General features: G+C 43.9%; 1 protein-coding gene across 1 annotated transcript in view; it reads right to left on the bottom strand.

Moving 5' to 3' along the window:
• Positions 1-3,568, bottom strand: part of HERC2 (HECT and RLD domain containing E3 ubiquitin protein ligase 2) — a 162,790-nt gene extending 159,222 nt beyond the window's left edge. The window contains exons 1-3 of the mRNA XM_058427697.1: positions 3,431-3,568; positions 1,919-2,092; positions 566-754 (exon numbers count right to left, since the gene is read on the bottom strand). Coding sequence (XP_058283680.1) covers positions 566-754; positions 1,919-1,987 — 258 coding nt within the window. The 5' untranslated portion in view covers positions 1,988-2,092; positions 3,431-3,568. The remainder of the gene's footprint in view (positions 1-565; positions 755-1,918; positions 2,093-3,430) is intronic.
• Positions 3,569-17,363: the final 13,795 nt, after the last annotated feature.

A 17,363-nucleotide genomic window follows, 5' to 3' on the forward strand; every position in this document is an offset into this window, starting at 1 on the left:
CCTTTATCATGTATCCCTGAGCAAAGCCTGCTCTAACTGGAAGTGGGGCATAAGTCTCTGGGGGCCACGGGGCCGGCTCTCCAGCCCTTCCCACCCAGCACCAACAGAACATCGGGCAGCCTCCAAGTGCTCTGCAGCAAGACCAGAGCCGATGCAGGGGCAGGGCGGCTAGCCCCATGCCACAGAGACATGCAGCCGACAGGGAGGAACACCTCACTTCAATGAAAACATGCCACATCCCAATTTGCCACTATCCCCATGAGGCCCAACTCCCTCATCTGTCACCTGTCTGACCCCAACGTCAAATGAGTTTACACGTGGAAAATGAGTTTACAAATGGGAATCTCATGATTAGCAATGAGTTTCACTGTAAGGACTTCCTAATCTTCACAACCCAAATCTTGACAATATTACAACTGAGATCATTAAACATAATATACAATAAATAGAAGCTTATCAATCTTCAGAAATCAAACAGCTTAAAGAAAGACCAGAACTTCTGCATCTATAGTACAGACCCTGCCCCCCAAGGGAGCACTGCAGGCACAGTGCCCAGAACACTCACCAGTGTGTCACTATTGTAGGCCTGTGTGTACACGCGGCCATTGCGTGACAGAATCAGGAAGCGCTTCTCTGCACAGGCAATCTGTGTGACTCCCAGATTGGCCAGGCCTTCGCACTGGATTGGACCAATCACATTGGCATAGTATTTCCATCCTATTAACCCCCAACCTATGACCTCTTGCAGTGATCCCTGTAAGATAAGAAAGTAAACTTTTTCTTTTACAACAGAAAAAAAAAAAAAAAGCCTGGGAGTAACATTGAGCTATTACAAGATAAAAACAAAGCAAATAAAGAGAAAATATGCTGATTCAAAACATCAAAATAGCTCGTACCATGCTGTATTACCTCATTTAACAGGTAAGATGAAGCAACTGAACAGGTTATTTTTCCATTTCCATTGTATTTCATTTTAACAGAGTCCATTAAAAAGTACTATAAATGGCCCTTAAATACCAATATATTTTTAAATGCTCAAACTATACGAGGGTCACCATTTTGTGCTTTAGCAGGCAAGATCCCAAAAGCCCACACACAAGGCTGGGAGACCAGCATCCGTGTTGGTGGTGAGAGAAATCAAGTTGTACGGGAGCAATCTGGTGACAACCAGCCCACACTAGGTGCATCCCCACCTGTGCATGTGCACAGGCACACACATGCACACATGGAGGACACGTGTTCGAGGTCAGGCCTTGCAGCACTATTTGTGTGTGTTTTTGTTGTTGTTGTTTTTTGAGATGGAGTTTCATGCTTGTTGCCCAGGCTGGAGTGCAATGGTGCAATCTTGGCTCATTGCAACCTCCACCTCCCAGGTTCAAGTGATTCTCCTGCCTCAGACTCCTGAGTAGCTGGGATTACAGGCATGTGCCACCATGCCTGGCTAATTTTTGTATTTTTTAGTTGAGACGGGGTTTCTCCAAGGTGGCCAGGCTGGAGAACCCACTCTTTTTATTTATATATATATAATATTTATTATATAATATATAATTATACTGTCACTACTATAATCAGCATTACATACTAAGATAGCCCACGTTCAGAGTATAAAGACGACTGTGGAAGCCCCTGCAGAAGGTGGGAGGGCCTGGGGCTGTGGATAAAGGGGAGCTCTCTGGGACTGTGCCACCTGAACCTGGAACCTGGGCCCCCAGGTTGGGTCCCCAGTCCTGTGTGCCTCAGCTTGCTCATCATTCACTGTCAACATGGATAACACCATCAACTGCAAACACGTTTAAAAACCACAAGCCAGCTCCCCCCATCAATACCAGAAAAAGCAAGTCTCCACACGGGCCCAGCATGAGAACCTAGAAGTGGTACTAGCTACAAAACACATGGAGAACACAGTTCTTGCACACACCTTATGAGACGTCGGAGAGCTACACAGCGGAGGCATACAGGGCGTAGCCAGACGGTCTAAATGGGCCATGACAACAACCGCCGTTTGTCACAGATCAATGGCAAGCTCGTTGTCTTGAGGAAGGGTGAGGTACCTCAGGAAACTCTCATTGGGGCTCAGAGGGCCAGACAAAAGCTAGAAAGGAAAAGTAAACAAACATTCGGAAATGGTGGGAAAAATTAAAGTAACACAATTAATCTTTAACCACTCTATATTTTGGTATTGACTCATTTGACCCATCAAATGACAATGCTGATGATACAGTTACACTATACATCTATATATTTATGCAGCATATAAACTGACTGTGTAAATGTCTAAATTTGCTGCATACATGTACACAACATTGACTGTGCGTATATACATTTATGATACCACAGGTAAGTTGAATCCACACAGATTACTAACACAACCAAACCACCCTACAGGCCTAGGACCCCTGGAGAAAGGCAGAACCACCTCTGTGGGAACCCAGCACAGCATCTCAAGCTGGCCTTGAAATCCAAAACCAAAACCTTTAGTCTAAATGTTGCCCACTCTGGAGAACACCTACTTTCATTTGCAAATTAAATCATAGTTCTAATGCTTCTAAAGGCAGAAGAGCACTATTATTATTAGTTTAAAGACTGCCAAATAATAGGCTGGGCATGGTGGCTCACACCTGTAATCCCAGCACTTTGAGAGGCCGAGGCAGGCGGATCACAAGGTCAGGAGATCGAGACCATCCTTGCTAACATGGTGAAACCCCATCACTACTAAAAATACAAAAAAATTAGCTGGGCTTGGTGGCGGGTGCCTGTAGTCCCAGCTACTCGGGAGGCTGAGGCAGGAGAATGGTGTGAACCCGGGAGGCCCAGCTTACAGTGAGCCAAGATCATGCCACTGCACTCCAGCCTGGGCGACAGAGCGAGACTCCATCTTAGAAAAAAAAAAAAAAAAAAAAGACTGCCAAATAATAGAAAAATTAAACCAAAGCACGATATTGGAATGCCTATGACTTTCCCAAAAAGACTAGCAAAATCCCACTTGTACTTGACATGTAAAGACCAGCAGTCCTGGAGGTTTAGGCCCAGGACCCCGCATGCCTGCTCCTCCCCCATCTCGGCGTCCACACCTGTTAAAAGGGGAGCTGACACCACAGTGACAGCTCAGGTGACATGCCCTGCACAGAGCCAAGTACATAGGAAGGGCCAACAAAGCAGGCCACTATTTTCGTTGTGCTTTTCTGGTATTTATTTAAAAGTGCGTGTTTCAAGCTTGGTTCTGTGCTGAAAAGGAAGTCAGTACTCGCTGATCCGAGTCTTCTCCACAAACAAGTGGCCTCCCACACCTGTCTCATCTGACTCACTGCTGTTACCACCAAACACACACAAGCCAGAGAAAAACACTGCCATGGACATGAACGCGGGTCTTGCTTTAAAAATAACTAGACTTGAGTGCCACCTAAACACAAAGTTCCATCATGACACTCACGTGCATGTCGCCCTCGGAGTGGGGTGTGTCCTTCCTGCAAATGATGCTCTGGAACCTTTGCAGCAAGGGCAAAAGCGGGGCGCTGGTGCCCTGGGCAGAACGCTCATTGTCAGTCTCCTGTGCCCCGCTGTCCCACAGCTGAAGCAACAACAGGATGGCAGACAACATTTGGCTAAAGGAGAAAAGATATTTATTCCTAGTAAAAACAGATTAACTTCTTTTCTTCATGGTTGATCAAAAATAAAAGCAAACAGCTAGATAGAAGTGAAGAAATACTTGAGATTTGAAAGGAAACTAAAGTAAAGCCATGGTAATTAAATCACTGAATTGACACCGAGATTTCAGCACAAGACATCGCCTTCTGCTGATAGGAAAGACTTCTTAACAGAAAAGCTCAAAGAGCACATTTACATGAAAGTTGTAGGATCTTAAATTCATGGAATAAAAATAATTAAATGATGAAAACTGAAAGAAAAAGAACAGTTCCCAGGCTAGAAAACTGAGCATAAAAAAGGAAGTGAAGAAAAGGAAAAGAGCGAGCGAGCGAGCTCTGGGACCTGGTTCTCTGGTTATAGATCACCACATCTGCTCCGGTCACACACGATTCAGTGAAATGCACACAATGCAACAGGTATTTGGATACAGAGGCGCTTCCCCAAAGCGTTCCCAGTCTGCGGCGGCCCTCACCTCAGCGTGCCTCTCTGCACAGCCAGCTCCAGCAGGATGGCCAGGGCCAAGTGCTGGTCCTGCAGGGGGATGTTTCCTGGCCCTTTGGTGCCTGGCGTTCCGTGAACATCCCTGAAATGAAAGCAGTGGATGCAGGAACAAAGCGACCTCCAGAAAGACAGCATGCTTACAATCACACTAACACGTTTACTACATGCTCCCTCCCAAGGAAGGATGTATTTTTAATATTTAGAATCCAGTTTCTGAGACTTGCTACTCAAATTTATTCATAGATTTTAAAGTGTACAATTAGCTTACACAACTATATTTTATTTAAAGTGTTCATTCAGATACTATATTACAGTGGATGACATACTCCAAGTATGTGAAGCATAAAATAATTTATCCCATTATCCAAAACATGAGTAAAAGAATATCTAGCTATCTTTTCCAGTTTCAATGACGTGTAAGACTATACCAATATCAACCTTCTCCTACAGAATTAAAGAATCAATTTCTAAAACCACCTGAGAATCTGGAGGCAAAATGTCTACACTAATTTCTATCTCTGATCAATGAAATATTTTTAACTTTTCTATGTTACTCAATAATAAATTTTTTAAAATTCTATCCCAAGACTGCAGAGAAAGGATCTTATGGCATCAATATTACAACTGAATTTTTGAAATCAACTCCAAGCCTATGTTCAGGGCCTCCAGCATTAAAACTCTGTGGTGATGCCTTCACCAGCAGGCTCAGGAAGTGGACTCAGAGCCGGGGACGCAAACGCCAAACGCCTCCTGCCGGCTGGAAGAAGGCACAGTGCTGACCTCTGCAAGGAGAGTGAGGAGTGGCCTCACTTTTCCTCTGCATCTGTCTTTCCTGTTGAATTTTAGATTTTCTGTAAATTTAAAAACCTTAAGAAAAATGCATAGCACCCAAGACCAGAGTTCATGTTTTTCCTTAAACACAAATGATTCCTATTCAAAAATTTTTACACTAAAAAGACCAGCTACAGGACTAAACTATTTGATCTTGAGTAGTTGTTTACTCCCACATTATCTATAAGACCTCAAACCAAGCGCCACCCTGCACTCAGGACAGCAGCTCCTAATCATCACAGAGAGACACGCAATGTAAGCGCTCAAACCTCTACGAATGACTGATGGCCAAATCTCTAAGCATCCTCTCTCGTCCATCTCATTTAGTATCACAGCTTCCTGAGTCTAGTCAGAGTATCATATATCAAATCTCCTGAAAAGCTGAGAACCCAGACCCGGAATCACAGCACCGAGAGCCTGCTGAAAACAGAGGTGAGAAACCAACCTACTAGGCTTCTTAGCTCTAAAGCGAGGGTGGTAAGAACCAGCCTCAAGCAGTCCAGCTGTCTGCGTGCAGAAGGCAAGAAAGGAAAGAACTCACCCCGTCACGACGGACCTGAGGAACCTGGTCGCTCTCTCCACCACCTCCAGCCACACAGAGGACACGGTGCTCTCGTCGAAGAGCGAGGCCTCGGGAAGTGCTCTCAGGGCGTCCAGGGACTCCTGCAACAGCTCACTGCAGAGGTCCGCATCCTCGCCTGGGCGCACACACGCGTCAGAGGAGCTCCCCCACTCCCCTCACTCTCCCGCTGGGCTTCCCACCCCTCAGCAAGAGATGACGCCACTGTCACCTTTCCAACCCCTCACTCAACAGGCCAAAATCTAGTGCAGCTGTTCCAGTCAATTCTGTGTTTCACGGCTGTCACATGAGCAATACACTAACTTCTTGTTCTTCTAGAATTAAGTCTGTACTCAGGTGTTCCATGGTAGTGGTTGATGTGGGGGTTGGGGTGCATGCACTCTCTTTTTTTTCTTTAAAGCACAGATGTGAAAAGCCAAACAGCCTCTGCAGCCTCTCATCTCACAAGCAAGGAAACTGAGGCGCAGAGAGCACATGGGATCAGCTGAAGGGCACATGGTGGCTGAACCGAGCTTGAAACCCAGTCTGTTGATGCATTAGGGAAGCAGAACAACATGCCACACCAGGGACCGTACCTGATCGCCAGGCCCTGCGCAGGAAGGCAAAGGCGAAAGACAGTGCCGCTCGGGATCCCACTCTGGCGAGCCCCTCCACGCCTTTGCCCGCAGGCCGGGAACTGCAGACGACACACACGGAACATATAACCAGTCAGCAGCGGAGGGTACAGATACTACATAAAATCAATACTATGAGAGGGTGTGTACCAAAATCCGACCAATGGTTTTCTTCAAGTGACAGGATCACAAGTGGATTTTTAGTTTTGTTGTTTAACAACTTTTCATCAAATGTCTTTTGTAAAGGAAAAGTTTTCTCTTTAAGAATCAAAGAAATGTACAAGGAATTTTAAATGTCTTGGGAAAATGCTCATGAAATGACCTCCCAAAGCGAGATTCTAGTGGGAGGAAGCAGACGATAAGCAGATAAACACATAAACGGAGGGAGAATAAACCCCACATGGGAGACCAGGCCGGAGAGGAGCTGGAAGAAGAGCAGCAGAGCCGCAGAGGGTAGCCTGGCTCGCCCCAGCTCCAGCGTCCTCCACTCGGGGTCTGCTCATGGCTGCGGGTGAAGCCCTGTGTGCTTGACCCACCCTATGGGGAGTCGCCCTCTTCTGAGGGTGGTGCTCATCACCCCCCTATGTCTTTTTAAGCTTTTCACTACTTGTGTATGTTAATTTCACAAGTCACAGTTTCATTCCACATGTTGTAAAACATTATGCAAATGGTACACCATAAAAATCATCCTGTACAAGGGAGAAAAGGCTAGAATCCAAAAATGCATATATAGGGAGGCTGAGGCAGGAGAATGGTGTGAACCCGGGGGGCGGAGCGTGCAGTGAGCCGAGATCACGCCACTGCACTCCAGCCTGGGAGACAGAGCAAGACTCCATCTCAAAAAAAATAAAATAAAAATGCATATATAATCTCAATCATGCACAGCAAGTAAATGTATGTTATACTTTATACTATATCATATTTCTAATATTACAGTATTGCTACTATAAACTATATTCTCCAAATTTACTAAAATTTGCTTTCATGATCGGAGAAATCCTATAAAAACAGGTGATATGGAGTTCAAGACCAGCCTGGCCAACACGACGAAACCCTGTCTCCACTAAAAATACAAAAATTAGCCAGGTGTGCTGGCAGCATGCCTGTAGTCCCAGCTACTTGGAGGCTGAGGCAGGAGAATCGCTTGAACCTGAGAGACAGGTTGCAGTGAGCCAAGATCGCACCTCTGCACTCCAGCCTGGGAGGCAGAGCAAGACACCATCTCAAAAAATAAAAAATAAAAATAAAAATAAATAAAAAAAAAAAGGAGGGATAAAGGAGGGATGTTATAGGAGGATCTCCCCAAGATACAATATGTAATAAAAATGGCAATGAAGAACACGGCTGGCCAGGGGCAATGGTAGAAGCTTATCCACAAGTGCCCAAATAATGCACCAGGAGCTCAGACAGGAAACACAAGAACCTCTGAGAAAGGCACTGGATACCTGGAAGATGGAAATCTTTGCTCCTAAATGAGAAATATGAACATGACAAGACACAGACATGTAACAGGACACATAGTCCTTACAAGAGAAAGCACATGTGCCAAGTGTGGTCAGAGGAGGTGGGCGAGTCACTTTAGGTCAGGAGTTTGAGACCAGCTTGGCCAACACGGCAAAACCCCGTCTCTACTAAAAATACAAAAATTAGCCGGGCATGGTGGTGCACGCCTACAGTCCCAGCTATATGGGAGGCTGAGGCAGAATTGCTTGAACCTGGGAGGCAGAGGATCTAGTAAGCCAAGATCATGCCACTGCATTCCAGCCTGGCCTGGGCAACAAAGCGAGACTCTGTCTCAAAAAAAAAAACTACTCAACCATAATGAAATAATGATACATGCAATGACCCCCTTGGGAAAATGTCAAGGGGATTATGCTGAGTGAAAAAAGTCAATCTTGCTTGAGGCCAGGAGTTCAAGACAAGACTGGGAAACACAACAAGGCCCCAGTCTCTACAAATACAAAATTAGCTGGGTGTGGTGTCATGCATCTGTGGTCCCAGCTACTCAGGAAGCTGAAATGAGATGACTCCTTGAGCCCAGGAGTTTGAGGCTGCAGTGAGCTATGATTATATCACTGCACTCCAGCTTATGGACATCAGGGTGAGACCCTGTCTCCAAAAATTACAATAACAATAATAAAAAATTTAAAAGCCAATGTCAAAAAAATCACATAATAGACACACAGAACAGATGCGTGGTTGCCAGCAGTTAAGGTGGGGAGAGAAGACGTGAATGTGGGTATAAAGGGCCCTTGTCCATGTACCGACTGCAGTGGAAGTCTCAGAAAATCCACACCTGAAAAAATTGCAAAGAAATACACACACAATTGAGAGCATGTAAAACTGGGAAAACCTGAATAAGATAGGCAGGCTATCAAAGTTAACACTCTCATTGTGATGACTGTGTCACAGTTTGCAACTAACTACCATTGAGGGCAATGGAGCGAACAGTAAAAGGAATCTCTATACTGGCTCTTACAACTGTATGTGAATCCACAATTATCTCAAAAAAAAAGGCTTTTTTAAAATTTTAGGAATTCTTCCACTTAATGAAAGACACATTCCAATTAATCCACCAATCCTATGTCATCACAAAGGAAACAGCAGAGAAAAATCAGCTGGGCTCTCAGCCATTTCTGCAGCTGAGGGAATTCAGTTTGATTCGACAAACACACAACAGTGCTTGGACAATCTTAGCATCTACCGCGCACCCATACATAACACTCTGATTCATGACCATCACAGCCAGTCAGGAAGGAAGGAAACAACCATGGCACTCCTATTACCAAATGGGTAGGAATCTCATCTGTCTCTTGGTTTAATTTACTCTAAAACTATTTTCAAAAATACAACATGTACAGTTGTCCCTTGGTATCTGCAGGGGATTGGTACCAGGCCTGCCCCACCCTGGCTCCATACCAAAATCCTAGGATGCTCAAGACCCTGATATAAAATGGGGTAGTATTTGCATATAACCTGTGCACATCCTCCCATATAATTTAAATCATCTCAGCCAGGCACAGTGGCTCACGCCTATAATCCCAACCCTTTGGGAGGTCGAGACGAGAGGGTCGCTTGAGCCCAGGGGTTCAAGACCAGCCCGGGCAACATGGCAAAACCCCATCTATACAAATTTAAAAAAAAAAAAATTGGCCAGATATGGCGGCTCATGCTTGTAATCCCAGCACTTTGGGAGGTCAAGGCACTCAGATCACTCGAGGCCAGGAGGTAAGAGGCCAGCCTGGGCAACACGGTGAGACCTCGGCTCTACAAAAAATACAAAAATTAGCCAGGCATTGTGGCACACGCCTGTAGTCCCAGCTACTGGGGAGGCTGAGGTGGGAGAATCACTTGAGCCCAGGAGGTCAAGGCTGCAGGCAGCCATGATAGCCCCACTGCCCTGGGCAACAGTGAGACCCCCATGTCAAAACAAACCAACAAACAAAATCATCTCTAGATTAGCACCTAATACAAGGTAAATGCTCTGTAATTAGATGTTATACTGTATTGTTTTTTCTTTGTAATTTTTTATTGTTGTGTTGTTTTTTATTGCTTTTCTTCCAATATTTTCGATCCACAGTTGGTTGAATCTGTGGATGTGAAACCCACAGATACAGAGAGCCAACTGTAATGTGATTTCAACTATATTTAAACATAAGAAAACAAAAAAGGAAAACAAACACAAAAATTAAAATGTAAGAAAACAAGGAAACAAGCTACAAGTATCGCTCCTGTCTCTGGGGAGCAAGACGATCAGGGCTTTGCTCTTGTTTCTTTCTACCTCCTGTACCTTCTATGTGCTCTCCAGGGAGTCAAAGTCACTATCACAGTCAAATAAAGCCAGCACTCCTAACTACACAAAATGTAAGTTTCCTCTGGCAGTCTTGTAGTTTAACCTTCTGAGGACAAAAGTCTGATAGCTTCATTTTGGAAAAGTACAAATTTACATAAGCCTTAAACATTCTAGTGGCTGTTGGCAAATAGGGGAGATCTGTGATATATTAACAGGCATCAACAAATTAAAACTCACATGCCCAAAAGCATCTCTTTTTTTTTCTTCTTTTTGAGACAGAGTTTCATTCTTGTTGCCCAGGCTGGCTCAATCTCCGCTCACTGCAACCTCCACCTCCCGGGATCAAGCAATTCTCCTGTCTCAGTCTCCCGAGTAGCTGGGATTACAGGCATCAGCCACCAAGCCCCGGCTATTTTTTTTATTTTTAGTAGAGATGGGGTTTCTCCGTGTTGGTCAGATCTCAAACTCCCGACCTGAGGTGATCTGCCCGCCTCAGGCCTCCCAAAGTGCTGGGATTACAGGCGTGAGCCACCACGCCCAGCCCAAAAGCAACTCTTGTAATAAAAGAATAAGAAAATCACATTAGGAAGGAAAAACATGAAGCATCTAAACTAGTTGGGCACTAAACATTACAATCTATCTCCTGCCCAGCAGCAAAACAAAATAAAACATATACAATGTTCAGAACTCATTTTCCAATTTATACTTGAGCTGATCTAAAGCTGTGGCTGGCTTCCACACTTACTGACAGAAAAACGTCTTTACAATAATGACACAGAGCCAGGTGCAGTGTCTCATGCCTGTAATCCCAGTACTCTGAGAGGTTGAAGCAGGAAGATTGCCTGACGCCAGGAGCAAGACCCCATCTACACACACACACACACACACACACACACACACACATATTGTTTTTATTTAGCCAGGCATGGTGGCATGTGCCTGTAGTCCCAGCTACTCAGGTGGCTGAGGCGGGAGGATCACTAGAGCCCCAGAGTTCAAGGTTACAATGAGCTATGATTGCACCACTGCGCCCCACAGCCTGGGTGACAGAGCAAGACGTTGTCTCTCCAAAAAAAAAGAAAAGAAAATGTTTATTGAATAAAATAATGACACAGATTACACAGCATGGTCTGTTACTACATGAGCAAATTGGCAAATCCATTCTCCAGATTATACAAAACATACAAAAACGGAAAGCAAGAATAAATTTCAGAAGGTGAAGACAGACACTATATTGAAAACCTTAAACTTTCTGAAACAAAACAGTCTGAATTTTATATTTAACTGGCATCAGGATTCTTTTTTCGCTTTATTATTACCTTTTTTTGTCCACAGGAGGCAGAGAAATGCCGCTGCTTTTCCACTTAACTTTGATATTCTCCTGAAAAACGGTTCTATTCAAGGCGATGAAATAGCGCTCCAAGATCACTAGCCTCTGCTTGAGTCGCAGGGCTGAGAGGGTGGTGGTGGCTGACTGCACGGCCAGGGCCTGCTGCTCTTTAACCAGCACAGAAAGACACTCCTTCAGTTCATTCACATCTAGAAAACAAGACAAGAAAACATCTCACCTATGGACAATGTGGCCACAGTTTGTTGTAATGTGGAGAAAATGGATGATGACGACAGGTAGTACTCGAAGGCATGATATGTGGCAACAACGGTTTTAAGCACTTTACACATATGAGCTCAGGCAGCCCTCACACCCAGCACTGTCAAGCAGTGCTGTCCATCCATTTTATGAAGAAACTGAGGCACCGAGTGGTTAAGCAACTTGTCCGAGGCCACACAGAGGCATGTGGCACATGACAGAGACCACTCTGAGCCACCATGGCACACTGCCTCTCTGGAAACATCATATAAAAGATGTTGGCCGGGCATGGTGGCTCACACCTGGAATCCCAGCACTTTGGGAGGCCGAGGCAGGTGGATCACTTGAGGTCAGGAGTTCGAGACCAAACTGGCCAACATGGCGAAACCCCTTCTCTACTAAAAAAAAAAAAAAAATACAAAAATTAGCCAAGTGTGGTGGTGCGCGCCTGGAATTCCAGCTACTCAGGAGGCTGAGGCACGAGAATTGCCTGAACCCAGGAGGAGGAGGCTGCAGCGAGCTGAGATTGTGTTGCTGCACTCCAGCCTGGGTGACAGAGTGAGACTCTGTCTCCCAAAAAAAAAAAAAAAAAAGTTACTAACACAGAACTTTGAAGTCAATATTAGTCAATATTTATCAGCAGCACATCTCCTAAACAGAGAAAAACACTAGCCATTATTTTCATGTTACAAAACCAAATTCAAAATAAAAACGATGTCTTGATAAAATTACCCAGCATGGATGACTCATGAAACACATTTATGGACATATTTTAGAGGAAGATAAAGTAACCAGTTAGAATACACATTCTAACTAGTAAGTGATATTTCATTATATTATTCTCTCTTCTTCTATGTATCTTTGAAAATTTCCATACTAAGAAGTGTTTTGTTAGTAGCTAGAAGGCAATCACATGAGTGAAAATAATTCAAAGGATTCTGGTCTTTTAATTAAGCATGCATCTGCCTCAGAGTACAGATCATTATAGGTGAATTATAAGTTACCTCCCACCAATCTCCATAACAGCACAGCTCCCAGTGGCGGGGTGAGAGCTGGTCTCTTTTGTGCTTGCCTCTCTGCTGCTTACTAGCCTGGAGGCCAGCAGCCACCAGCCTTGCAGCCCTGGACCCTCACAGGTAATAGCAACACCCCTACTGGCTGCCTCCCCTTAGGTAGAAGACATCAGTTTTCTGGCTACCCATTACTTGGATATGCTCTCCACGGACGGGAGGGACCTCAGAAGGCATTAGAGAGAAACATCTCACCACTCACTCCCTGGAAAGGCACAGGATGGCGCACACTGTGCCCAGCACCAGCAGTAGGATGTGAGACCTGGAGCTTTGCAGCTGAGAGCTAATAGTTATTTAAAACAACATGAAGAATACTGAATTGCAACACTGGGCTCAAGACGGAGAAGCAACAGACTGACAGGTAAAGCAGTGCCCCCGCCCTTCTCAGGACATCCCCACTGAGCCACCCTTCAGGCAAGGAGGCTGGCCCAGCACTTCAAGGGCTAAGCCCTTCCTGAAGAGTCAATGCATTTTCCACTTTTAGATAATGCATCTCCTTCTGCTTGGCTGCAGAGCCCAGAAACAACCCCAAAGCTCCAAGAGGGCAGCTATGTCCTTGAGCACCCACGTGCCCTTCTCCCTGACACGCTCCTGCTTATTCCGTCGCAATCCTGACTGCCCAGTCCATCACTCACGTATGCTCTGAAACAGTGGGTGAGAAAATACACAAACCACGGACACCACTGGGGAGTCAGAACTCCTACCCCTGCCTCACAGTAACCAGGGGCCTCTAGGCAAAGTGGGAAGCCTGGACTTCGTCTCGAGCTGCCAGTGATGAGGTGAAGCACGCCCTATCCCTGCCAGAGCAGGGTCACAGAAAGATTTAACCACTTACACAGAAAATTTAAGTAAGACCTAGAGTCACCTAACAACATGTTATATTGAGAAAGTCACTCATGACACCAAGAAACAGGAAGATCCAAAACCAAATTTTAAAAAACAATTATAGAAATACCACGATGAAAGACGTTGGAACAATGTGGCAAATAATTAAAAGCAGTCATGATAAAAAGGCTTCAATAAGAAATTACAAACACATTTGAAATAAATGAAAAAATAGAAAGCCTAAGACAAGAAAAGGAAGACAAAAAAAAGAAACCAAACAGAAAAGTTTAGAACGGAAAAATACAATAACCAAAATAAAAAGCTCAGTGAATGGACACAGCAGTAGAATGGAGGAAAAAGGGGAAAGAATCAGTGACACAGAAGATAGAAGTTATCCAACGTGAATAATACATAAGAAATACATGCCCCCAAGGCAGAGTGTGGTGGCTCACAGCTGTAATCCCAGCACTTTGGGAGGCCGAGGCAGGCGGATCACAAGGTCAGGAGTTTGAGACCAGCCTGGCCAACGTGGTGAAACCCCAACTCTATTAAAAATACAAAACTGAGCCGGGCATGGTGGCAGGCACCTATAATCCCAGCTACTCGAGAGGCTGAGACAGGAGAATCATTCGGGAGGCAGCGGTTGCAGTGAGCCGAGAACATGCATTGCACTCCAGCCTGGGAAACAGGGAGAGACTCCGAAGACTGGTGGGGGGGGAGGAGAGGGGAGGGGGAGGGGAGGGGAGGGGAGGAGGGGAGGGGGGGGAGAGAGGGGGGGGAGGAGAGGAGGGGAGGAGAGGAGGCGGAGGGGAGGAGAGGGGAGGGGAGGGGAGGGGGGAGGGGAGGAGGGGGAGTGAGGGGGGGGGGAGGAGGGGAGGGGAGGGGGAGGAGGATGGGGGAGGGGGAGGAGGATGGGGGAGGGGGAGGAGGATGGGGGAGGGGGAAGGGGGAGGGGGAGGGGGAGAAGAAAGAAATGTCCCAGCAAAAAAAAAAAAAACCAACCAGTCTCAGGGACCTATGGGACTATAACAACTCTGGTCACTGAACTCTCACGAAGGGACAGGAGAAAGAAGATGGGGTTGAAACTGTACTCTACGAAGTGATGGCTTAAAAGTTCCCAAATTTGGCAAGAGACATAAATCTACAGATCTAAGGTAAGCAAGCCCTAAACAGGATGAACCCAAAGAAATCCAAACTAAGACATATAATAGTCAAACTCCAAAAAACAAAAGACAAAACATTTCAAAAGCCACTAAACAAAAACTGCCTTAACTATCATGGATTAACAAGTCAAATGACAGTGAATTTCTCATCAGAAACCATGGAGCCCAGCTGAAAGTACAAAATCTTTTTCAAACGATGAAAAGAACCATTAACCCAGAATTCTTATATCCAGCAAAAATGTCCTTCAGGAATGAAAAGGAAAGCAAAACATTCTCAGAGGAAGTAAAACAGAATTTGTCACCAGAAGACCCACACCAAAAGAAAGGCTAATGGAAGTTCTCTAAGCAGAATGGCAACCATCAAAGAAGAAAACCCTGGAACTTCCAGAAGGAGGAGATGACAAGCACACCACTGCATAAATACAATAGACTTTTCCCTCACCTCTTGACTTTGCTAAATTATGTCTGAAGGTTCAACCAAAAATTGTAACATTGTCATATGTGGTTATCAATGTAAGCAAATGAAATATTTAAGGCAGGTATATTATGAACAGGAGAACATAAAGGAACGTCAAAGGAGGTAGTTTCTATATCCCTAAAGCTGGTAAATGACAACACCAAGTACAATCTGATAAATGTTCATACATACACAGGCTGAGTGTCCCTTATAAAATGCTCAGGAGCACAAGTGTTCCGCATTTGAGATTTTTATCAGATTTAGGAATATTTGCATATAAATAATGAGATATTCTGGGGATAGGACCCAAGTCGAAATACATTCATTTATGTTTTATATATACCTTATACACAGAGCCTGAAGGTAATTTTATATAGCATGCTTAATAATTTTGTGCATGAAACAAAGTTCATGCTAAGTATTTATGAATGGAATTTTCAATTTGGGGGCATCATGCTGGAGTGCCAAAAAGTTTTGAATTTTGGGGCATTTCAGATTTTGGATTTTGGGTTTAGAGATGGTCAATCTGTATGTAATATATTACCTAGAAAAGCCACTAAAAAAGCTATACAAAAAGATACGCTCTAAAACACTACAGATAAAATAGAATGCTAAAAATGGTCAAGTAAACCAGAGACAGCCAGGAAGAACCAAACCGAAAAAATGAAAAACAGAAGAAATAGAAAACACAAAACAAAATGGCAGTGTTAAGCCTCAGTTTACCAATAATGACATTAAATTAAATGTAAACAGTCTAAATACATCAATTAAAAGACAGACACCAGGAGAGTAGACTAGAGAACATGATCCAACTACATGTTGTCCATAAGAAAGTGACTTCAAACAGGCAAACTGAAAATAGAAGTATAGGAAAAAAAAAAAAAGATCATGCAAACATTATTGAAAGGACAGCAGAAGTTGGCTACATTTATATCAAATAAAGTAAACTTCAGAACAAAGATAATTACCAGGAGGGCCGGGCACAGTGGCTCACGCCTGTAATCCTAGCACTTTGGGAGGCCAAGGCGGGTGGATCTCAGGAGTTTGAGACCAGCCTGGCCAACATGGCAAAACCATCTCTACTAAAAATACGAAAATTAGCTGAATGTGATGGCGGATGCCTATAATCCCAGCTACTCAGGAGGCTGAGGCAGGAGAATCACTTGAACCCAGTGGGGTCGGAGGTTGCAGTGAGCTGAGATCGTTCCACTTCACTCCTGCCTGGGGAAAAGGAGCAAAACTCCGTCTCAAAAAAAAAAAAAAGATAATTACCAGGAACAGATGGCAACATTACAAAATGAGAACTTGCTCGATCCACCATTAAGACGCAGCAATTCGAAACGTGCATACACCAAACAAACAAAAAAACAATGAATAGAACTGAAAGGAGAAAAAGACATTTATACTTTTATAGTTGGAGACCTCAAAATCTCTCTCTACAGCTGATAAAATTAGGAGACAGAAAAGCTGCCAGGATATAGAACTCAACATCACCATCAATCAACTAGATCCAATCAAAATTTATAGAACACTCTGGCCAATAACAGAATACATAATCTTTTCAAGTATCCACAAAACAAATACTAAGTTAGAACACAATCTGAGGCATAAAACAAACCTAACAATTTTTTTGAAATTAAAATCACACAGCATGTGTTCCCTCAGACAATAGAAAGAAATCAAAAGTCAGCAAGAGAACAATTACAGGAAAATTGCCTAACTCTCAGAAACTAAACAATAAACTTCTACATAACCCATGGATCAAAGAGGAAGTCTCGAGGGGAATTTTAAAATATATTCTAAACTGAGAAAATGCAAGTACAATACATCAAAATGTATGGGAAAGAGCTACAGTGGGTGATGAGAGAAATTTACAGCACTAAATGAATGGCACATTAGAAACTTGGAAACAAATTAATAATGTAAGTGCCCACCTCGACAATCTAGAAGAAAAAAAATAGCAAAATCAACCCAAAAGTAAGCAGAAAGTAAGAAATAATTAAGCTAAGAGTAGAAACAAAGTGAAAACAGAAAAACAATAAACAGTAAAGCAAAAAGCTGGTTCTTTGAAAAGATCAATAAAACTGACACACCTAAGCAAGACTGACAAAAAAAAAAAAAAGCAGACATAAATTACCAACATTAGTGATGAAATGGGCTCTAAAGATACCAAAAAAGATAATTAGGAATTACTAGGAACAACTCTACACACATAATTTTGACAACTTGGGCAAAATGGACTTATTCCTCAAATAATACAAATTACCACAACTCACCAAATATGAAATAGATCATT

The sequence above is a fragment of the Hylobates moloch genome, unplaced genomic scaffold (assembly GCF_009828535.3).
Source record: "Hylobates moloch isolate HMO894 unplaced genomic scaffold, HMol_V3 SCAFFOLD_14, whole genome shotgun sequence".
NCBI classification, from domain to species: domain Eukaryota; kingdom Metazoa; phylum Chordata; class Mammalia; order Primates; family Hylobatidae; genus Hylobates; species Hylobates moloch.